Consider the following 23,029-nt stretch of genomic DNA (forward strand, 5'->3'; position numbering starts at 1 on the left):
TTGCTTTGGAAAAAAAAATCCTCATATGTGGACACAGGCATTATTTCACTGTTTAATACAATATACAATACAGTTTTCTTATTGTTCGAATATGAAACTTTTCAAAACTCTGAACATGCCTGGGTAATGTTCTTTTGTTCAAAGTTATTTTCCTGAAATAAAAAGTATTTTTTTCAGAGCATTATTACCTTTCCTTGATTCGATTATTTATTAGCAATAAAATGTCCTTTTCTCTTCCAACACCACACCGATAGAAATCATTACAGACCTGAGTAGATTAGTTCCTGAGGAATCTCAGGCTCCGCACAGAGTGAGACCTCTTCACTCAACCTATCCTCAACCCAAATACCGCGATATCATGTCTCACTTTCCGTAATCTCGCGGTACCCCGAGACTACGTGGGGCATCAGGGGGAAAGAAAAAAAGAAATAAGGTCATAAATCGCAATTTATTTATCAACTGACTGAATAAAACCCGCCGTGGAAGATTAAAAGAGGTAAATAACATCCACGGAACTCTTCATTCACGTTTGATTTCAGCGGCTTTTGAGATACGTTCAACTTTACATCCATGCTAACCGCATTAGCTTAGCCTAGCTTAGCTTAGCTTAGCTTAGCTGGTGTATAATTCATCTAAGGAAAAAGTCATTTGTAATTTCAACAAGTATTTAGGATAGATTCCCTTTTGATGATAAATGACATTGATCTTAATGATGTTAAACGCAGTGATAAAATATACGTAACACTTGCTCCTAAAAAAGTCCGAGAGGAAACGCTTTCAACATGTTTGTGGGTATTGTTTGGCTTTTAAAATGTAGCTTTTCAAAATTATATTAACTATAAAATTAAAGAATTTCACTTTAAGGTTTTGCACAACATATATTTAATTAGAATTGATATCAACAGATTTTTAGACACTGAAAACAACTGTACTTCTTGCAAAGATAAGACATGAGACATTGTTTGTTTATCCCACGTGTGGAACATTTTCTTTATACAGTAGCTCGGAATTATACAAGAATATAAACTAAAACAGTAATAATGAAAGAATATACAAAAAATAACAGCCCTGTGTCCTGAGCTGACAGTTCAGTAACAATAAATGTTCTTATTTTGAAAATAATTCTAGGTTCCTGAGTTTCCTTATTTTCGTGCTTTGTTTAAGCCTTAAGTTTAAACCATAATGGTCTTAAAAAGGTTAATTTCACTTGTTCAAACCTGCAAAAACCCCAGTCACTCTTTTTTCTTTCTTTCTTTCTGTTTTTTGTGGTGTGTCCTCAGGAAGCGGGGATGTCTGACAGCGAGGACAGCGACTTCTCCGACAACCAGAGCGAACGCAGCAGCGATGGAGAAGCTGAGGAGGTGGAGGAGAATGAGGTGAGCTAACAACCAGCTACCTGTGCCAATACAACAGAACAGGATGAGCTAACAACCAGCTACCTGTGCCATTACAACAGAACAGGATGAGCTAACAACCAGCTACCTGTGCCAATACAACAGAGCAGGACGTCTGTAATTATACGGTTCAGTCCTCTTTAAAGTTAAACACACTTAAACAGTATAAAAACACACAAGAATAAAATAATGCGCTAAAAGCCAACACAACATTCAACCAGCGTCGAAACTCATAAAACACTTTTCATGACCGTTAAGTCTGTGATTTGCCTTTTGGATTATTAATCTATTAAAATCCAGTTTATAAGTAAATAGAAAATATTTTATTATATTTTAGTTCTTGTTCAGAAACAACTCAAAACTCAGTCACTTGAGAACAAATAAAAACTAATTATTTTTTCAGGCAGAATGTTCAGAAATTTTAATTAGGGCCCGAGTCATTGTTATACTATTGTTGTGCCGCGTTTTTCTTCTCTTGTCGTCCCTTAATTTTTCATCCCTTCAGAGTTTACCAGAGGAAATTCTCTAGTTATGAATCTAAATCTCTCCCTTCGTTGAGTGTTTGACATCATTTCGACTAAAGGAAATGAGCAGATGAACATGGATTTTATTTTTTCTCTGTTTATTTTGTCCTGTCAGATTTTCAAAAAGTAGTTGCGTTGTTAACGTTAAGTGACAAACATAACAAATATAGGAAAAAGAAAACACACCGTTGACAAATATAAGTTTTCCAAAATAAACTGAAAATGGAGACATTTGTCCCTAAGTCATAGTTTAGTATCATTGCATGTTAAAATATCTACAGAAAGATGATTTCATCTCACTGATTAATTTTATCTTGTTTTTAATTTAAAGCATTTTTGTCCTGTATAAATAAATTCTTGATTCTGTGCCCGTACATGAAAACAAACAGGACCCTTGAGAACCTTGTGGGTGTTTCCCGGTTGTTTTTATCGTTTTCTGCCTCCAGGATGAGGGAGGAAGTCCCAGAGGCAGCGACAAGGTGGCGGAGGAGGAGGGGGAGGACCTGGACGATGAGGAGTACGACGAGGAGGAGGAGGAGGAGGACGACGACCGTCCCAGGAAGAAGCCGAGACACGGGGGCTTCATTCTAGACGAAGCCGGTGTGAACGGATGAAGAATGAATTCCTTTTCCTTCAGAGACGAACAGGATCTTTATTCTTCTTCTGTCTCTCCGTCTAGATGTGGACGACGAGTACGAGGACGAGGAGGATCAGTGGGAGGAAGGAGCTGAGGATATTCTGGAGAAAGGTGAGAAGATCAAGTCCTCCGATTGTCGACCGGTTCTTTCAGACCTTTTACGATCTGGTGTTAATCAGTGAAAATGTGTCTCCACAAGAAAGGGATGAAAGGAAGGAAAGAGGGAAGGAAAGAATAAGAAAAGGGTAGAATGGAAAGAAAGAAGGATGGAAAATGTTATGGAAGAGTTTAGTCTGTTTGTTGAACTCAGTTAATGAGCAACAACAACTTCTTCTGTGACTTTGTTGTTTGTATTTATCAACATCTTGGACGACAACACAACGTCCTGTCGTCTTTACATCTTTATGAAACGCAGGAACTAAACTAAATGTTGTTTGATGCTGGTTGTTGTATATTGGAGGTGGGATGCAGGATTCTGGATGTGGGATGCAGGATGTTGGATAATGGTTATGAGATATTGGATGTGGGATGCAGGATGTGAGTCTGGTTGTTGGATGTGGAATATTGTCATGGTGGATGTTGGGATGTGGGATGCAGGATGTGGGATTCTGGATGTTGGATGTTGTTAGATGTGGGATGCTGGATGCTGGATGTTGTTGGATTCTGGATGTGGGATGATGGATGTTGTTGGATGCTGTATGTGGGATGCAGGGTGCTGGATATTGTTGGATGTTGGATTCTGGATGTGGGATGATGTTGGATGTGGGATGCAGGCTGTGGGATGATGTTGGATTCTGGATGTGGGATGTTGTTGGATGCTGGATGTGGGATGCAGGATGTGGGATGTTGGATGCTGGATGTGGGATGATGAATGTTGTTAGATGTTGGATTCTGGATGTGGGATGATGTTGGATGCTGGATGTTGGATGTGGGATGCAGACTGTGGGATGCAGGGTGCTGGATGTTGTTAGATGTTGGATACTGGATGTGGGATGCTGGATGTTGTTGGATGCTGAATGTTGTTAGATGTGGGATGCTGGATGTGGGATGATGGATGTGGGATGATGTTGGATTCTGGATGTGGGATGTTGTTAGATGTGGGATGTGGGATGCAGGATGCTGGATGTTGTTGGATGCTGGATGTTGTTGGATGCTGGATGTGGGATGCAGGCTGTGGGATGCAGGCTGTGGGATGTTGGATGCTGGATGTGGGATGCAGGCTGTTGTTGGATGCTGGATGTTGTTAGATGTGGGATGCAGGATGTTGGATGTGGGATGCAGACTGTGGGATGCAGGGTGCTGGATGTTGTTAGATGTTGGATACTGGATGTGGGATGCTGGATGTTGTTGGATGCTGAATGTTGTTAGATGTGGGATGCTGGATGTGGGATGATGGATGTGGGATGATGTTGGATTCTGGATGTGGGATGTTGTTAGATGTGGGATGTGGGATGCAGGATGCTGGATGTTGTTGGATGCTGGATGTTGTTGGATGCTGGATGTTGTTGGATGCTGGATGTGGGATGCAGGCTGTGGGATGCAGGGTGCTGGATATTGTTGGATGTTGGATTCTGGATGTTCTTCTGTGTCTGACTGAACTCTCTCTGTCTCACGACGTCCCTCTTGTCTCTCTCTTGTCTCTCTCTTGTCTCTCTTGTCTCTCTCTTGTCTGGCATGTCCTCGACAGTTAACGGTAATTCAGCTCCAGATATTTTCTCCCGCTCTGATGTTGTCATTGACATCCATGTTGTTATCTGAAGCAAATGGAAGATCAGTCTCCATCCATTTAATTAAACGAACAAATAAAAATAAAAGTCCATGTCCCCGTCCAGATTGTATTAACCACCTCATCTCAGCAACAGCTCTATTTCTGTGAGTGTGTAGCGTAACGTGAGGAAGCACCGAAGGCAGATCCACCTTTAGCTCCTTGGATTTGAAATTGGCTTTTTAAACTAATTTTTATTAGTTTATTTATTTTTTTTAAATTTACTCCAAATGTTAGGACACTTAAAGGGGAAATGAAGCCGAGATAATGCGATAAATAACTAGAGATCTGGAGAAAACGTTAGTGATGCTTCCTAAGTATCGGCCCGATACTGGGAAACATCCTTATAGCCTGATGCTACGTGCTGCTGTTACGCTCATGATGTCATATTTCTGCGCCCGCAGTCAAACTACGACTATGAACAAAATGATCATGATTTTTGAGATGATGATTTTTTATTTCGCTACTTTTACAAAAACAATATTGTAACAGTTTTCAGCGAAAAATGAAATTTTAAAGAAGAACAAATGCTTCATAATGAAAGATGTACATTTTGTGTACATTTTACACAATAATAATTTTTACGAACAGCTATGGATGTGGATTTAGTGAAGCAGCGTTAGCTCGTTAGCTTTAACCTCCATGCCTTCCTCCTACTTTAGTTTGTGATGTTTTTTTTAGGTGATTGAACAGATTAGTTGTGTTACTCTTTGATTATAACTCGTTCTCGTTTCACGTTACTCGCTCTGAATCCAAATCCAGTCCAGAAAATGGACGAGGCTAAAGCTGCGCGGTTCACTCGCTTGTTGTTTAGGCAGCTTAATGAAGCCTGAGCCGTGACTTCGCCCCCTGGTGGTTGGTTGAGAAACTGCTTGATTAAATGTGGCGCCGAGCATTTTAAATGTAAATATCACAAACAGTCATGTTGTTTTAATCATAGCAGCAAAAATCACGATCACGATTCAGATTTGATTAATCGTGCAGATCTAAGTCAAACAAATCTGCTGCAGCTAACGCTAACAAACAGTCTGCACCCGTTAACGAAGCAAAAGACAAAGACGTTTGACTGAACTAAAACCTTTTGGCTAAAGTTTTGGTTTCATAAAATATTATTGTGTTTATTTCAAACTGTAATAAATTATTTTTTGAGGCGTCACAACTGAAGTAATATCAGTTAAATATTTGCTGAATGGAGCCATGATGTTGAATTCATCTTTACACATTAGATCCTTTCCTTTCTCACCTTCAGGCGCATATACAGAAAATTAAAACACGTTATCGATATTGGTCAAGATCGATATTTATCCCGAGATAAAGAGATAAATAACTGGAGATGAGAGGAAAAAGGAAATGAACTTGTTATCATGGTAAAATGGAGGAAACGTCTCCAAACATTAGAAGATCCACAGACGTGTTATTGTTTCTTCCGTTTGAGGAGTGTGCGGAATATTTTAGTTTTAGTTTAATATTTGTAATAGATTCATTTCCCCTTTAAACTCAGTCCCGTGTCTTCAGAGCTCGGCTGCTGCTGCTGCTGCATGTTAAATGTGGGTGAAGCTGAGGCTGAACTCAGAACCGACCGTGATCATTTGCCTGACACTGCATCCTGGTAGAAACCTGTCGTCATGTCTGGAGTTTTGATTTTTTGACTGAGACTAACTAGACGTTGGTTGAAGCTTCTCATGTGGCTCATGAATAACGCTGCAGGTGGACGGACGGCAGAAACAAAAACGACCACAGTTCACGTTTTACATCTTTTTTATATGATTTAACAGTGAAAACATGTTTGATTTGGTCTAAAATTAGTCTTTTTTTTTAATCTTTCATTGTTTTAGGCGACGGCATTTTTACCTTTTCTAAAATAGTCGTCAGAATTTCTCTTTAGACCAGTTAAATGGAGCTTATATATAAATACATATATTAAATAAATGCTAAATCATTATCCACTGTGTAAATATGTGTCTGTAACTCAGATGAGACTAATTGTCTTAATTGTGAGTTTCTTTTTGTTGCGTTTTGTTTCTGCTCCTCCTCCTTAAATCGCCACCGAGCCGACGCCTCCATCCATCCAGTCGTTCATTAATCTGTTTGTTTTTCTGTTCTTTTATTCTTTCTCTCCCATCATGCTTTGTGTTGCTGCTGCCTGACAATGTCTTTTGGCTTCTGTCCTCTTTTCATCCTCTCATCTTCTCGTCCTCTCCTGTTTATTTTATTTTATTTTATTTTTTTTGTTTCATTTTGTTTCCGTTTCTTTTTTCTCCTCTTTTAAATTTTCCTGCTGCTCTCTGCTCTTTCTCCGGCGCCTCCGTCGCCTCCGTCTCCGCCCGGTTGGTCCTGAGCAGAAGAGGCTGAAGGTGAGAAGACATTTCTTTTTTTTAAATGTTAACGTTTCTTTTTGAATAAATATTTAATTTAAATGACGTTGTCTGTTCGTCTCAGTGTCGAACATCGACCACGTGGTTCTGGATGAAGATCATTCTGGGTCCAGGAGGCTGCAGAACCTCTGGAGGTAACAAACGCTCCATCACGTCTGACGTAAACATTAAACCCAGCTGTCGGCACTTTATTCAAAATAAATAATCATTTCCTTGGAAGGAGTCAAAAGTCTAAACTGTGTCTGGAATTTACTCCATAAATACAGATTTCCTCTTTCAATTTAATTTTTAAACCCTGTTTTTTTGTTTTTTTTTTTGTGGGGAACCACAATACAAACAGTATAAATATGAATAAACATATAGTTTTATCCCTTTGTTATTTGACAAGTAGAAAACTAGAACGAAAAACCTGCTTAATTTTTTTGTGCACAATTAAACAAATAATGACGCAAATAAAGCTACACACACACCAGCAGAAAGATGCTTCACGGACTCATAAATCAGAAAGAGATTAAAAAATAAATTAACTAGTTGCAAATGAAATAAGAATTTTAAATGAAAAGTAAAACAAAATGCAATAAATTAATATATATATATTTTAAATAAATATATTAATTAATTTATTTATTTATTAAATAAATATATTAATTAATTAATTTATTTTTTAAATAAATAAATTAATATATTTATTTATTTTTTGAATAAATATATTAATTAATTAATTTATTTTTTAAATAAATAAATAAATCACTATCCATCAGATATAATTATCAGTAGGATGCTTTAAAAAGGAATTTAAATTCATTAAATTTTTTTTATTATGACGTGTTTATTATTTTTAAATTTAGAAGTGTTACGTTTCTAATGAATAGCTGATCTTTTCTGTCATTACATCCCTGAGCCGCGACGAGATAGATGTTAGAATGAAGATTAAAGAAGGATGAGATGATCCGTGATTTATTTTATCACGGGGACATTTCAAGTATAAAAAACTAGAGGTGAGACTTAAAAAAGAGGGAAAGTAATCAGAAGGCTTTATAGTTAATTAATCTTGATTATTTGCTAAATGATGTTTGCCCCAAAAAGCTTCTTATTTAAAAATAATAATAATAATAATTAAATGGACTTTAATGGACGACTGAATCAAATAATAGACACGTACATGAACACTGTATAAACTCTTTTGGAAAAATGCATTTAATTGCATTTCAATTCAAAACAGTAGAAAATGTCCCTGGACAAAATAGAACAAGTGATATTTTAAGTACTTAAGGTACTTTTTTCAGAACAGTATTGACTTTAAACAGGTGAATTTGTGAGTTTGTCTAATTTAAAATCACGTTTTTATCGAGGCTTCCATCAGCAACGCGTTTTCCTCCAGTTTCTCCATCGTGCTAATGGTTAGCCGTTAGCCGTTAGCCGGCATCAGTGAACCGGGACCTCCGAGTTGTTTTCGAATGCAAACTGTGATTAAATGCATGAATTTTTTTAACGTGTTAATTAATCAATCAATAATTAACATGTTAAAGTTCTACCCCAGAAAATGAAACGTTACGTCTGCTCGTAAAGTTGTGTTTGTTTTTAGTGGAAAAAAACGTAAAAACCTCAGATAAAACCGTAGAAGTGTCGTCGGATGTGTTCACGTTTGAACAGTCTGGGTCTGTTTTTTTGTGTTGCAGAGATTCCAGAGAGGAGGCGCTGGGTGAATACTACATGAGGAAGTACGCCAAGTCTGCAGGAGGAGAGCAGTGAGTAACTTTCACATCCATCTCCCTGATGAAATCAGAAAACAGCTGAATGTACCAGAGTCTTTGTTTGTTTGTTTCACTTCAGATAAACTGTGAAGAGAAGGATGAGACGTTGAGAATGTTTATCATTAACCTGAATGAGTCCTTCTATCATTATTAAAATGTCTTCTAAACAAACCGTTGTCTGTTTCTTCTTCTGTGGTATTCAGTTACTCCGGTGGGTCTGAGGAGCTTTCTGATGACATCACCCAGCAGCAGCTACTTCCTGGTGTCAAGTACGTAAACGGCCTTCGACCAATCAAGACTCCTGCACTTGTGCGATTATTAAGTTTGTGTTTTAATGCTTGTTTTGTCGTCAACAGGGATCCCAACCTGTGGACCGTCAAGTGTAAGGTGTGTGAACGCTCACTTAAACCAGGAAATGCATATTTCAAGAGAAACACTTGCTCAGTTATACAAGGAAATGCATATTTCAAGAGAAACACCTGCTTAGTTATACAAGGAAATGCATATTTTAAGAGATACACATTCTTCAAATACACCAGGAAATACATGTTTAATGATGTACAAAGGTCGATTATACCAGGAGATGTAAAGGGAAACACTCTTAAACAAGGAAATGCAAATTTAACGAGATACACACGCCTATTAAATTGAATGTAAATGTTCAATTAAAGTTAAATAGACATTAAACAAGTAGCTATGATTTACTCACATGCCGTGTTCCTGCAGATCGGAGAGGAGAGGGCGACGGCCATCGCGCTGATGAGGAAGTTCATCGCTTATCAGTTCACTGACACGGTAAGAAACCACTTCGGATCCAGTTCAATGTCATCAACAATCACATCTATATAAGAGGAAACAGCAGGAACCTGGTCAATAACAAGTCTCCTCCACCTGCATGTAACTGAGCTAATAGTTCAGCGCCCCCTGGTGGAGAATTAGTTCGTGATGATTATCTTTCAGCTGGTATTCAACAAGTTATTTAAGTTGTTTATTAAACTACTAAAAACTTGGTTAAGGCCTTTATTACAGACGGGAAGGACAGTGGAGAACCATGGTCAACCAGGAAGAAATAAATCCTGATTGATGGAGAAACGTACAGTTTCTCCATCAACTGAACAGAAAACCACTGATCAGGGAGGACAACCGGGAAAAAAGGCTCCAGTCTGACAGGGAGCAGCACAAAGACTCTGGAGACGTGGGGGGAGGTCATGAGGTCTGAGGAGTCCAGACTGGACCTGGTCCAGAGTGATGGGGGGCAGATGATAGCTAATCATGGCTAACTGTTAGCTAGCTGTTTTTAGCTAACAGTTAGCTAGCTGTTTTTAGCTAACCGATTTAACCGTTTTTCCATTTTTTTTTTTTTTTTTTTGCAGTTTTTTTAGGTCACCACTTTAACTAGCTGTGTTTTACCTTTTTTATCTAACTGTCCTTTTTCTGATGTTTTTCAGCTCACCATTATTTTTTGTTTTTAGCTAACTGTTTTTAAGCTAACTGTTGCTATAGTGCTATGATGGGGGGCAGAGAATCATCATCCACATCTTTTTCTTCCACATTCAAAGATAAAACCACCAGGATTCATGGGTCTATATGAGCAGGAACAAACTCATGGAGATTTTAGCTGTTAACATATTATTATTATTATTATTATTATTATTATTATCACCATTAGCATTTGCATGTCCAGCATTTTTAGCGTCGCCATTAGCATCTTGGACTGAGGACACAGATTTATATTTCTGTAAAAGAGATGCAAAGACTCAGCTCAAGCTTATTATATTATATTATATTATATTATATTATATTATATTATATTATATAACAAGCAGAAATAAAACCTTTAACAATGCTGCTCTGTTTATAAAACGTTATTTATATTAAAGTAAATGATCCGATTCCTCCGTTCAGCGTCTCCTCTGGGTGTTGTTTAAAGGAAGTCGGTGGAAGGTCACCACACTTTCCTAGAAACCGTTGTCAGAAATGTTTTCCACACATTTCTTCCAACAAACAGATCTGCAGGCGTCCTTTCCTTTCACTTTGGTTGAAGTTTTTCTGGTTACAGACTGAACACAATTTGATTTGTGATCAGTTCTGTTTTTTTGTTTTTGTTTGTTTCCTCTTACTTTTCACACGTTTTGTGCAGATGATCCGATATTGAAGTGAAAACAGCTGTGTGGAGTTTGACTCTTCGAGTGTTTGCGCGAACGTTTTCTCAGTCTGTTCCAGATTCTTTGCAGCTGTTTGGAGGAAATGTTAAAACGAACGCTGTGTGTAGTCGCAATCGATATATAAATAATAATTGTAACTGGACGAAGGTTTTCAGTGTTTGCCTCCTGTTGTGGTGGAGTTCCCATTATTTTCCGTTTGCTTGATCCAGTTTTGGTCGTGGACCTGGATTCGTTTCTGATGCCTTCAGCTAAAAACCATTTGGACAGAAAATGAAAATGCTCGGCAACGACATCAACACAACAAAACGTGTTATTATTTTTAGATTAATCCCGATCAGGTTTCTTCTCCCTGGTCGTAATTCTGTTAAACTCTCCTCCACTAAACTCCTCTTTCTCCTCCTCATTCCTTTTTCATTCTAATTTAATTTTCTTCTTCTTTTTTTATTTCTTCTTCTTCTTCTTTCGTTTTCCCCTTTAATTCGTCTCCTCCTCCTTCTTTCGTCTTGTTTTTCTGTCCTTTATTTCTTTTCCTCCTCATTTTTCTTCTTTTTTTATGTTTTGTTCTTCTCATTTTCCTTTTTTTTTATTCTTCTTTCATTTCATTTCTTTCTCCTCCATAGTTGAAACTACATGGATCAAATACATGAACCACATGAATCACATCTCCACCTCCTGTTTATCTAATATTTTCATCTATAATAGGATTTATTTCATTATTTAACATGTTTTTGGGTTTAGAGACAGAAGGACTTGATTTTAACTCATCACAGAGACACTAGTTTAATTTTAAACATTTTAGTTCATATCAGCTCAAGGACGTTTGATGTGTTTTGGGCCTTGAACATTATTAATCATTAAATTTTAATTTAATAAACTCTCAGTCTGTTGAGTCACAGAGTTTATGACCTTGTTTTGTAGTAAACACATTTTAGGAATTATTATAAAATCACAAATTAAAACTGGAAATTACATAAAAATCACATTAAGAACAAAATATCAAAACGAAATGTTGAACAAAACTTTACACATTCTCAACAGGAAATCAGCTTTTAAGAATAATAAACACTCAACTTTAAAACTGCAAAAATGATGTGCAAAGTAAAGAATAATATAAAGAATAAAATGCTGAAAGAGAATAAAAAGAACAGAGACAAGAACCAAAACAGAACAAAGATCTATGACAGTAAAAGGTGTAAATCTATGGAACAATTTAGAAACAGATTTAAAAAATAATTTTATATTAGTCAATGTAAAAACAAAGTTATGAACAAAGTGATGTTCGTGAACAGATCTGCAGGTTTCAACAAGTCAACTTTAACTTTTTTAAGACAATAATAAATATAATTTAAGACCCATTTCACATTCATCCCGGCAGAAAGGAGGTAACTTACAAATATATGAATTTATTCACAATTCTCTTTATTGTGAACTCATATTTGTTCATAACTCAGCGTTAACTGATTAGCCGCCGTTAGCAACCACAGCTTTAACTGTATAACTAGCGTTACTGTACGGCAACAGCTTATAATGTTATATAGGATAATATTCAGCTCACAGTCTGAGCCGTTAGCCTGTTAGCTCGTTAGTAACTTACTGAGCTGTTAGCCTGTTAGCTCGTTAGCAACTTACTGAGCCGTTAGCCTGTTAGCTTGTTAGTAACTTACTGAGCCGTAAGCCTGTTAGCTCGTTAGTAACTTACTGAGCTGTTAGCCTGTTAGCTCGTTAGCAACTTACTGAGCAGTTAGCCTGTTAGCTCGTTTGTAACTTACTGAGCCGTTAGCCTGTTAGCTTGTTAGTAACTTACTGAGCAGTTAGCCTGTTAGCTCGTTTGTAACTTACTGAGCAGTTAGCCTGTTAGCTCGTTTGTAACTTACTGAGCCGTTAGCCTGTTAGCTCGTTAGTAACATACTGAGCCGTTAGCCTGTTAGCTCGTTAGTAACTTACTGAGCCGTAAGCCTGTTAGCTCGTTAGTAACTTACTGAGCCGTTAGCCTGTTAGCTCGTTAGCAACTTACTGAGCAGTTAGCCTGTTAGCTCGTTTGTAACTTACTGAGCCGTTAGCCTGTTAGCTTGTTAGTAACTTACTGAGCCGTTAGCCTGTTAGCTCGTTAGTAACTTACTGAGCCGTTAGCCTGTTAGCTCGTTAGTAACATACTGAGCTGTTAGCCTGTTAGCTCGTTAGCAACTTACTGAGCAGATAGCCTGTTAGCTCGTTAGCAACATACTCATTATTATTATTAGCACAACTTGGACAAAGAAAACTCATGTGATGAGGTTCTGCCAACTTGTCTTCGCTGCTATGCTACGTGCTAACACCCCGTGGCTCGCCCACAGCAGCATGCTAGCTACCATAGATGTATTCACTAGCTACTAGCTAGCCGGTTGCGCTGGATGAATTGTGAGCGGCTGCACGGGTACTTTAGTTCCGTTATAACCTCCTCAAAAGTCCAAACGTTTAAAAGCGAGAACGAATAAACGCTTCAGGCTTCGCTCTGTGTTCGTGTCTGACGTCGTCCCGGTGTCTCTGCAGCCGCTGCAGATAAAGTCGGTCGTGGCCCCGGACCACGTCAAAGGCTACATCTACGTGGAGTCGTACAAGCAGACCCACGTGAAGGCCGCCATCGAGGGCATCGGGAACCTGAGGATGGGGTTCTGGAACCAGCAGATGGTTCCTATCAAGGAGATGACGGACGTGCTGAAGGTGGTGAAGGAGGTCACCAACCTGAAGCCCAAGTCCTGGGTCCGGCTCAAGAGAGGCCTCTACAAGGACGACATCGCTCAGGTACCACGCGGCCGTCCTCACTCTTCTTCTTCTTCTTCTCTTTCCTGGTGTCTGAGGTTTTAACCCCGCCCCCCTCCCCCCTCCAGGTGGACTACGTGGAGCCGAGTCAGAACACCATCTCCCTGAAGATGATCCCGCGAATAGACCTGGACCGGATCAAGGCCAAGATGAGTCTGGTAGGACCAACCTTCACCCGATCTTTACATGAACACACTGGCTGTCTTTGTCCTCTGGTGGTTGACGTGTCCCCCTCTGGTGCGTCCGTCTCGTGTCCTGCAGAAAGACTGGTTCGCTAAGAGGAAGAAGTTCAAGAGGCCGGCGCAGAGGCTGTTCGACGCCGAGAAGATCAGGTAACGACTCGAAGGGAAAAACGTCCGGCTGGAGTTTGACTCGTTTGTTTCACTGATGCTAAAACGAGGACGCGTCTCCGTCAGGTCTCTGGGCGGAGAGGTCAGCCACGACGGAGACTTCATGATCTTTGAGGGAAACCGGTACAGCCGCAAAGGGTTCCTGTTCAAGAGCTTCGCCATGTCGGCCGTGGTGAGGACACGGAGACGGAGACGGAGACATTTAAACCTTCATACAGGAAGACGAAGGTTCGTTAGTGTTGCTGTGTTTCCTGGTTTGTAGATCACGGACGGAGTGAAGCCGACGCTGTCGGAGCTGGAGAAGTTTGAAGACCAGCCGGAGGGAATCGACCTGGAGGTCGTCACTGAATCAGGTAGTTTAACGGTTTTTATCCGGGACAGATGCTTAGATTTTACATTTAAAGGGTAAAAGACAGAAGTATCTGGGTTTAGAATCGGTTCAGATTCACAAACAGAATGAAAGTTCACAGAATCTTCCTTCACCCAAACGGATCTAAAGCCGTGGATGAAGTCAGGCTCCGTTCTGTCTGAGCTCTGTCCCACGTTTCCTCAACACGACATTATGTCACACTTAGTCACCAGAAAAACAGATATAATTACCTCCTTAAAAACATCCATCAAAACGAAGTCAAATTCGTGATGGAACAAATTAGAAACCGCTGGAAAACCTGCAGACGTAGCTTTGACCCCACAGACTCGGTCACATGATGTTTTCATGGATCCGTCACACGTCTGTAAAACATCAGGATGAGAAACAAGTCTCCGTGGAAACCTGGCCAACGTTCGTTTATCTCACGTCTCACGTCAGACTGAAACAGTGATTTATTAGTTTGAGACGCACAAAAATACAAACAAACAATCTTTGAAGACGAGAAGACGCCTGGAGCCAGATTATAGCAGCGTGTCCTAGTTTCCACCTGTTGGGTCCTGGACATTAAAGTCATTCAAATACGACAGGTTAGAAATGATAAGATGATTTTAAAAGTGGACACGGAACAAGAAGGAAAAGAAACAAAAGATGCAACAACACAGAAACAAGTAAACTCAGTTTTTGTCTTTTAATATGAAAATAAATAAAAAGACTGGAGCAGGGTTTGTCCATCATGAGGACCAGAAACTGTCCCATATGGACCCGGAACCTGCAACCAAACACGACGGCTGTGATTCAGCTTCCATCGTCTTTATGTCTGTGGCCTTTACTGCTCAGCCAATCAGAGGCAAGTTACACATGAAAACAACAAAGAAAACGAAGGAGGGACGAATAAAAGTGAGAAGAATATGGAATAAATATAAATGTCCCTCTGCAGAAGAGACACGTGGAGCATTTAATCTCAGCCTGTATGAGACCAAACATGAAGGTTTGGAATCGTACCAGCTCCGATCAGGAGTCAGATCACAGGAAGTGTAAGTGGAGCCCGATAGAACCGGTCCAGCAGGATCCAGAGCACATCTGGAGGCGTATTCTCCTCCATGGACAAACGTTCGCGAGCGAAGCCGCCTCCAGGTCACGTAAACCCCACAAACTCAACATTAATTATTTATTTATTATTAAATAATTCGTAACTTTTTCCTTTTTTGGTTTTGACAGTTGAAAATAGAAAGAACGAACGATACACGGATAAAGATGGAAACAAAAACAGAATTAGTGACGCTTTTTAAAATGAAAATCAAACCATCAACTTCTCATGTCCTGGGGTCATGTTTTAGTGACGTGTTAAAGGTTAAATAACGTGTTTAAAGTGTTCGTGTGTCCATCGAACCGCAGCAGGTAAAGAGCGTGAACACAACCTTCAGGCCGGAGACAACGTGGAGGTTTGTGAGGGGGAGCTGATCAACCTCCAGGGGAAGATCCTGAGCGTGGACGGGAACAAGATCACCATCATGCCCAAACACGAGGACCTGAAGGTAGGAGGCCGGGCTCAGACCCCTGCAGACCTGGTCCTGGTTCTGGTCCTGGTCCTGGTTCTAACCCCGAGTCCTCTGGTCTCTGCAGGACCCGCTGGAGTTCCCGGCTCACGAGCTGAGGAAGTATTTCCGTATGGGCGACCACGTGAAGGTGATAGCCGGGCGCTACGAGGGCGACACCGGCCTCATCGTCCGGGTGGAGGAGAACTTCGTCATCCTGTTCTCTGACCTCACCATGCACGAGGTTCCACTCCCTTTACTCCCTCTGCTAACGTTCTCTCTGCTGACGTGAGGTAGAACCTCACTAATGTGGTTTCTTTTGTTTTAACTCCGGTCAAACTGGAGGCTGTGAGTTTTCTAAAGAGACGAGTCAGGAAACGAGAGGTGGATGTGAATAAACAGCTGAAGCCCTCAGAAAATATTCACCCACCTCAGAGTTACTTCATGAATTATATATATTATTATTATAACGTGACGATGAGACGGAGAAACGCTCTGAACCTTCTGCTTCTTCTTCTTCGGTGCAGCTGAAGGTTTTGCCCAGAGACCTGCAGCTCTGCTCGGAGACGGCGTCCGGCGTGGACGCGGGGGGACAGCACGAGTGGGGGGAGCTGGTCCAGCTGGACTCTCAGACCGTGGGAGTCATCGTCCGCCTGGAGAGGGAGACGTTCCAGGTGAGAGTCTGGTCCCGGTGTCCACACGTCAAACTGAGACGTAGGACAATTAAATGAGACGAGCGTCCTGCTTCCTCAGGTTCTGAACATGCACGGGAAGGTGCTGACGGTGCGCCACCAGGCGGTGAACCGCCGGAAGGACAACCGCTTCGCCGTGGCCCTGGACTCAGAGCAGAACAACATCCACGTCAAGGACATCGTCAAAGTCATCGATGGACCTCACTCAGTAAGGACCGAGCGCCGCGTTTAAACGTTTGACTCAGGAAGACGCGACCTGAGACAGTTTAGAGACGTTCAGACGATAGTTTTGGACATGATCCTGACCTTTTCCTGCTGGGATCTGATGGTTTTAGTCTGGTTTTAGCTCCAACGTGTTCACACAGTTTGATACAGTTACACAAAGAGCTGCACCTCTGATTAATTCCATGGCTGAATGAGAGGTGATGTGTTCCAGTGGGAGTTAACTGATCTCCTCCCCCCTCCCTCCCCCCCTCCTCCCCCCTCCAGGGCCGTGAAGGTGAGATCCGCCACCTGTTCCGAGGCTCCGCCTTCCTCCACTGCAAGAAGCTGGTGGAGAACGGAGGAATGTTCGTGTGCAAGACCAGACACTTGGTTCTGGCCGGCGGATCCAAGGTCCGTGAGGATGTGGTCTGCAGCGCCCCCCCCTCCACCCCCCCACCCCCCGCCCCCCCCCGCTGAAGACCAGCGCTCTGAACTGTTCGCATGTGTCTGAAGAATTCAAAAGTCAAACCACCATTTGTTGTTTTTTTATTTCCAGCCGAGGGACGTAACCAACTTCACCGTGGGAGGATTTGCTCCAATGAGCCCTCGCATCAGCAGCCCCATGCACCACGGGGGAGGAGGAGGTGAGGGTCCAATACCAACACAGGGGGGGGGAGGGGGGAGGAGCTTAGTGTTTTTAGATCCAGGTGTTCAGGGTGAAGATGGAAGTCAGATGATTCAGGCGCTGGAGCTAAATGATGGAGTTAGCTCTGCTCTGCTCTGTTTACCTCCTCCAGGTGCTCCACAGAGAGGAGGAGGCGCAGGGGGAGGAGGTGCAGGAGGAGGAGGAGGAGGAGGAGGAGGAGGAATGGGACGTGGCCGAGGACGAAGAGACAACGAGCTGATAGGTCAGACGGTCCGGATCTCGCAGGGCCCGTACAAAGGTGAGGAAAAGGAGCGGAGCAGACGCTGCAGAGTTAAGACGTGTGTCCGTGCTGCTAATTAGCTCTGAACTCCGTTTCCCAGGATACATCGGGGTGGTGAAGGACGCCACAGAGTCTACGGCCAGAGTAGAGCTACACTCCACCTGTCAGACCATCTCAGTGGACAGACAGAGACTCACCACCATGTACACAACCTCTTCTCTTATTCATAGAAGCATGAACAGTAATAATAATAATGATGATAATTATCCTCTCGTTCTGACTCAGGGGAGCCAAGAGACACAGCGGCATGACCTCCTCTCATGTCCGAACTCCTTCCTACGGCTCCCAGACTCCCATCTATGGCACCGGCTCCAGGACGCCCATGTACGGCTCCCAGACGCCGCTGCACGACGGTAACGCCAGCAACACTTCCACTCATTTACTGGTTTATTTCACTCATTCATTCAAAACAAAACGAGTCGATACAAACACAAACTGAGGAAGAATCTGATAGAACCTGATATTTACCCCCAAGAATCAGTTTACAAAGAACCACAACACAACAAGCAGCAAAATAACGACGATAATAAAATAACGTAAATGAAAAATTTAACATACAACTCAAAGACAAAAATAATGACATGTTTGTGTGTCTGTGGCTGCACAAAGGGAACGAACGAATCCCTGAACATACCGACTTTAATTGTTCTTTTAAATGTAAATTTTAATTAATTTTAAGTGTCTTTGTTCAGATTTTTCCATAAGTTGATTAATTTCACAGAAACACAACTAAAATTCCTTAAGTTTTAATTTATAATCGCCTCCTTTTTAAAAAAAATCTTTTCTGAATGTTTTTTTTAAACATAATTTGCCGTAATACTGTAAATTACTCATTATTAATTTTCTTGCTCTTAGGCCTGTCACCATAATCAATTAATTGGTGATAAATGAAAACATTCCTGATAATTTTGCCTCAATATGTCGTGTTTTGTTTTTCTCGTCGAGATACAAGACAAAATAAATTCTACCTATAACTCGCTCAACACATCTATTCACCCACTAGATGATGAGAAGCTCTTTTCTCGTTTGCTTTTATTTTTGTTCTTTTATTTTTCTGTTTATTTCATCGTAGTCTAGAATAAAGAGGAAGAAGAATCTTCTTTAAAAGTCTTGGTGGCTTTTGTAGGAATTCCAATAAAAAGGGATAATTTCAGTGCCAAACCGAAACCGAATGTTCACATTAACACAAATAAGCCGGTGCATCGCGTTAGTTTGAAGTCGAGGCAACAAAGAAAATATAAAACGCAACCAGGCTGCTCCTGAAACGCAACCATTTCAGTCATTTCAGTCCATCTGGAATAAAAATAAACTGCAGCTGGAGATGCAGAGGAGCCTTCGTCCTGATATTTGTTTCATTATTTATTTATCGAGGATATTTCAAAGGTCTCAATGTTCCAGTTAAAATGTGCATTATTGTTCCATATCTGCGTCCGACCTCGTTTAATCTGTTTTAATCTGATTCGGGGCGACAGGAAGTCGGACGCCTCACTACGGCTCTCAGACCCCGCTGCATGATGGGAGCAGGACTCCGGGTCAGAGTGGAGCCTGGGACCCCAGCAACCCCAACACACCTTCCAGGTAACAACGAGACACGACGACGACAAGCAGAGGACGAGCGTTTTATCACATTTATCCCAAAGTGTGAAAATGACGTAGATGTATAAAACAATTTGTCCACTTTTTAAATGTAAACTTGTTATTCTTTTGCACTAAAAGAAGAAATAATCGGGAGTTGTCGATAACGCTTCTGTTTTACAGGAACGACGAGGAGTACGACTTCCCCTACGACGACGAGCCCTCGCCGTCTCCTCAGGCCTACGGGGCGACTCCCAACCCCCAGACGCCCGGTTACCCCGAGGTCCCGTCCCCACAGGTCAACCCTCAGTACAACCCTCAGACCCCGGGAACGCCAGCGATGTGAGTACAATAAAAACTAGATCTGTCAGAAGGTAAAAGTATTAATCAGATTAATTTCGATTAATCGCGATAAAGTATCGTATCGTTCATTTTTAATCTGTTTTAATTTAATTTTGCTTGAGCAAACAGACTCTAGAAAGAAGGAAGAATGTCGTGGTTGCAGGAGTGGCCAGATATTTGCATTTATTTATTTATTTATTTATTGTTTATTTAATGGGGATAATTCATATGACACTGGGGAAAATACGTCGTAGCTTCAGCTAATTTTTAACCTTTGTCTTTGCCAGGTTTTTAAACAGTAAAGCTATGTACACACTCGACTCAAAATTAGATTTTGTCTTGTCTCCAGCTGTTAGCCGCGTTAGCCCAAATGCTAACAGCATCCCCTACTAATGTGTGCTTGGCGTAAATGAGCTAGTTTTGGTGCTTTGCATTTGTACTTGGATTTTCTACTCACTTTGCCTGAGCTCAGTTACTGAGATGAGGGTTAATTGATCTGTTTTTGGTTGTTTTCTGCAGGTATAACACAGAGCAGTATTCGCCCTACGCCGCCCCGTCCCCCCAGGGCTCCTACCAGCCCAGCCCCAGTCCTCAGAGCTACCACCAGGTGGCGCCCTCGCCGGTCGGCTACCAGAACACACACTCTCCGGCCAGCTACCATCCAACGCCCTCCCCCATGGCCTATCAGGTAAGGACAAAAACAAACAAACAAACCAAAAAAAAGAATAAAGCCTATAAAAGTGTTCATGAAAAACCAGAAAAGTTAATGGCAACAACAAATATAATGCTAATGGCTAGCTAAAGATGCTACAAACTCGTGATTCTGAAGGCAACTCTGTCGGCACGTCTGCTAATGGAGGCACTGATGCTAATGGAGGTGCTATCGGCACTATAAACAATGCTAATGACGATTCTAATGATGCCATTTAGGATGATGCTAAAGGAAATGCTAATGACTGGAATGGCAGTTAGAGATCTGCTAATCTACTAGCGGCGGCCCTGATAGTGATGCTAATGGTGATGCTAATGCCTAGCATGCTGCTCAGCCTGTACTTTAATAATTAGCCCTCCTTCCCGTTAGCTCACCGTGGCGTCTGGTTGTCTCTCGTTGTCCCTGCAGGCTAGTCCTAGCCCCAGCCCCGTGGGTTACAGCCCCATGACGCCCGGAGCGCCCTCTCCTGGAGGCTACAACCCTCACACCCCCGGCTCCAACATCGAGCAGGGGGGCAGCGACTGGGTCACCACCGACATCCTGGTCCGGGTCAAGGACTCCTTCATGGACCTGATGGGACAGACCGGCGTCATCAGGAGCGTCACGGTGAGAAAAAACGATCGAATCCGCTGATCAGAGGACGAGCTAACGACAGAGAGCTCTTCAAAAAACATTTAGATCGCAGAATGTGATGGGAAGGAAGGAAGGAAGGAAGGAAGGAAGGATGGATGGGAGGGAAGGAAGGATGGAAGGATGGATGGAAGGAAGGATGGAAGAAAGGAAGAAAGGATGGATGGGAAGGATGGATGGAAGGATGGAAGGAGAAGTTGTCTCTGATGTTGTCTCTGATGTTGTCTCTATTGTGTCTCTTGTCTCTGATGTTGTCTCTATTGTTTGTATTGTCTCTGATGTTGTGTCTATTGTCTCTGATGTTGTCTCTGTTGTGTCTATTGTCTCTGATGTTGTCTCTATTGTTTGTATTGTCTCTGATGTTGTGTCTATTGTCTCTGATGTTGTCTCTATTGTCTCTGATGTTGTCTCTGTTGTTTGTATTGTCTCTGATGTTGTCTCTGTTGTGTCTCTTGTCTCTGATGTTGTCTCTGTTGTTTGTATTGTCTCTGATGTTGTCTCTGTTGTGTCTCTTGTCTCTGATGTTGTCTCTGTTGTGTCTCTTGTCTCTGATGTTGTCTCCGTTGTGTCTCTTGTCTCTGATGTTGTCTCCGTTGTGTCTCTTGTCTCTGATGTTGTCTCCGTTGTGTCTCTTGTGTCCAGGGGGGAATGTGCTCGGTCTTCATGCAGGAGTCGGAGAAGGTGGTCAGCATCAGCAGCGACCACCTGGAGCCCGTCACCCCGACCAAGAACAACAAGGTAACGCGTCGCGTCTCCACCTGTAACCAGAGTCGTGTATCAGAGAGTCTGTGGGCGCCATGTTTGCTACATCAGAGCTTAGATTCTACAGTGTGACTCTATGGGGCGGATGAGCTATGTGGAAATAAATGTCTTATTTCCACCATTAACAGGCCTATAAATGTTATTACCAACGTCTGTCAATATTTAAAAGGTCCTCACTTAAATATCCCAGCGTCTGCTTCCTTTAAACATCTTAAATACTTTGTAGCTCAATCACCTCATCAGTCATGAAGCTGTGTTTACTTCTCCTCAGCCTCCGTGTTCATCCATCACCGTTAAAAGGTTGGAATTACTCAGAATATTAAACAAGCTGCGGCTAAGCCTTTAATCTAGATAACTAGCATAAGGTTAGCCAAAGGTTAGCATAAGGCTAGCCAAAGGTTAGCATAAGGCTAGCCAAAGGCTAGGTCAACTTCATTCATTTGTAAAGTGGTGTTGGGTGTTTGTGAGATCAAGGTTCACATTAGTATGACTTTATTTTTCCATATAAACTGTGGCATATTTTACCTTTTAATCAGACTGGTTAGATGGATCCAACATGGCGCCATGAACCATGTGACCAGCTCAGAACCAATCAGCATAGAGGGACAGATCAGACGATATATTCCCTGGTTGGACAGACTCTCTCTGATATACGGCTCTGTCTGTAACTAAGCAGCAGCGCCACCATGTGGTCAGTAGATTATTGTATCAGCTGGTGTCTCTGATGGATCTCTACCTACCACTGGACCAGAACCAGAACCACATGGTTGGAGACATGATCCAGATTTAGGAACCAGATGGAAGGAAAGGAAGGAATGAAAGTCAAATGTTATTTCTCTAACTCTTTGCTACAACCAGAAGGTACCAACGTGTTTTACCACCGAGACGTAGAAAAACATACAATTAATACATAAAAACAAAGGAAATGGAGCAAGTGAAAGAAGAAGGAATCTGTAAAAAGAAGGAAGGTAGAACATCGTGGTCAGAGTGAGTAAATGTTCCTCCCCCTTCCCGTCTCCCCCTCCCTCCCCCTCCAGGTGAAGGTGATCCTGGGCGAGGACCGTGAGGCCACCGGGATCCTGCTGAGTATCGACGGAGACGACGGCATCGTCCGCATGGAGCTGGACGACCAGCTGAAGATCCTCAACCTGAGGTTCCTGGGACGCCTGGAGCACTGAGGGGGGACACTGAGGGGGGACACTGAGGGGGGGACAGGAGGGCGTCTTTCATCATGATCTGGTTTTTATTCCTTTGAGATCCAATGAATCCAACAGGATCAGCTCCACTTGTCATTTGTTGTTTTAGCTTCTTAGTGACCAGGGTCTGATTTTAGAGCTTTCTTTCTTTCTTTCTTTCTTTCTTTCTTTCTTTCTTTCTGTCTGTACTCTTTGTTTTTTTTCTGGCATCGAGGTTTAAAAAGTGTCAATAAACTGTGAATCAGTTCATGTTCGTGTCTCC

At 41.8% G+C, this 23,029-nt stretch overlaps 1 protein-coding gene across 2 annotated transcripts; it reads left to right on the forward strand.

Annotated features, from left to right (window-relative positions):
• The first annotated feature begins 350 nt into the window (after nucleotides 1–350).
• supt5h (SPT5 homolog, DSIF elongation factor subunit) lies at nucleotides 351–23,016 on the forward strand. 2 transcript variants are annotated; one of them, XM_047594555.1, is made up of 31 exons: nucleotides 351–496; nucleotides 1,281–1,376; nucleotides 2,365–2,518; nucleotides 2,598–2,666; nucleotides 4,243–4,248; nucleotides 6,663–6,674; nucleotides 6,760–6,829; nucleotides 8,375–8,443; nucleotides 8,653–8,718; nucleotides 8,806–8,836; nucleotides 9,176–9,244; nucleotides 13,144–13,395; nucleotides 13,482–13,571; nucleotides 13,675–13,745; nucleotides 13,830–13,935; nucleotides 14,026–14,116; nucleotides 15,529–15,668; nucleotides 15,757–15,912; nucleotides 16,196–16,342; nucleotides 16,422–16,568; nucleotides 16,850–16,975; nucleotides 17,121–17,208; nucleotides 17,362–17,508; nucleotides 17,591–17,693; nucleotides 17,776–17,903; nucleotides 19,023–19,128; nucleotides 19,309–19,467; nucleotides 19,987–20,155; nucleotides 20,588–20,785; nucleotides 21,452–21,547; nucleotides 22,609–23,016. In XM_047594555.1, the coding sequence occupies exons 2-31, from the start codon at nucleotides 1,290–1,292 to the stop codon at nucleotides 22,747–22,749; spliced, it is 3,294 nt and encodes a 1,097-aa protein (XP_047450511.1). In that variant the 5' UTR covers nucleotides 351–496; nucleotides 1,281–1,289; the 3' UTR covers nucleotides 22,750–23,016. The 2 variants fall into 2 exon arrangements, with proteins under 2 accessions (XP_047450511.1, XP_047450512.1); XM_047594556.1 differs by lacking the exon at nucleotides 4,243–4,248.
• The last annotated feature ends 13 nt before the right edge of the window (nucleotides 23,017–23,029 follow it).

This window comes from Mugil cephalus, chromosome 9 (assembly GCF_022458985.1).
Source record: "Mugil cephalus isolate CIBA_MC_2020 chromosome 9, CIBA_Mcephalus_1.1, whole genome shotgun sequence".
Classification (NCBI taxonomy): Eukaryota; Metazoa; Chordata; class Actinopteri; order Mugiliformes; family Mugilidae; genus Mugil; species Mugil cephalus.

What these genes read in the sequence shown, in the direction of transcription:
- supt5h (XM_047594555.1), top strand. Translation starts at nt 1,290, where the DNA reads ATGTCTGACAGCGAGGACAGCGACTTCTCCGACAACCAGAGCGAACGC. An exon ending in CTTCATTCTAGACGAAGCCG is followed by an intron (nt 2,519 to 2,597) that starts GTGTGAACGGAT and finishes CTCTCCGTCTAG; the next exon opens with ATGTGGACGACGAGTACGAG. An exon ending in TGTGGACCGTCAAGTGTAAG is followed by an intron (nt 8,837 to 9,175) that starts GTGTGTGAACGC and finishes GTGTTCCTGCAG; the next exon opens with ATCGGAGAGGAGAGGGCGAC.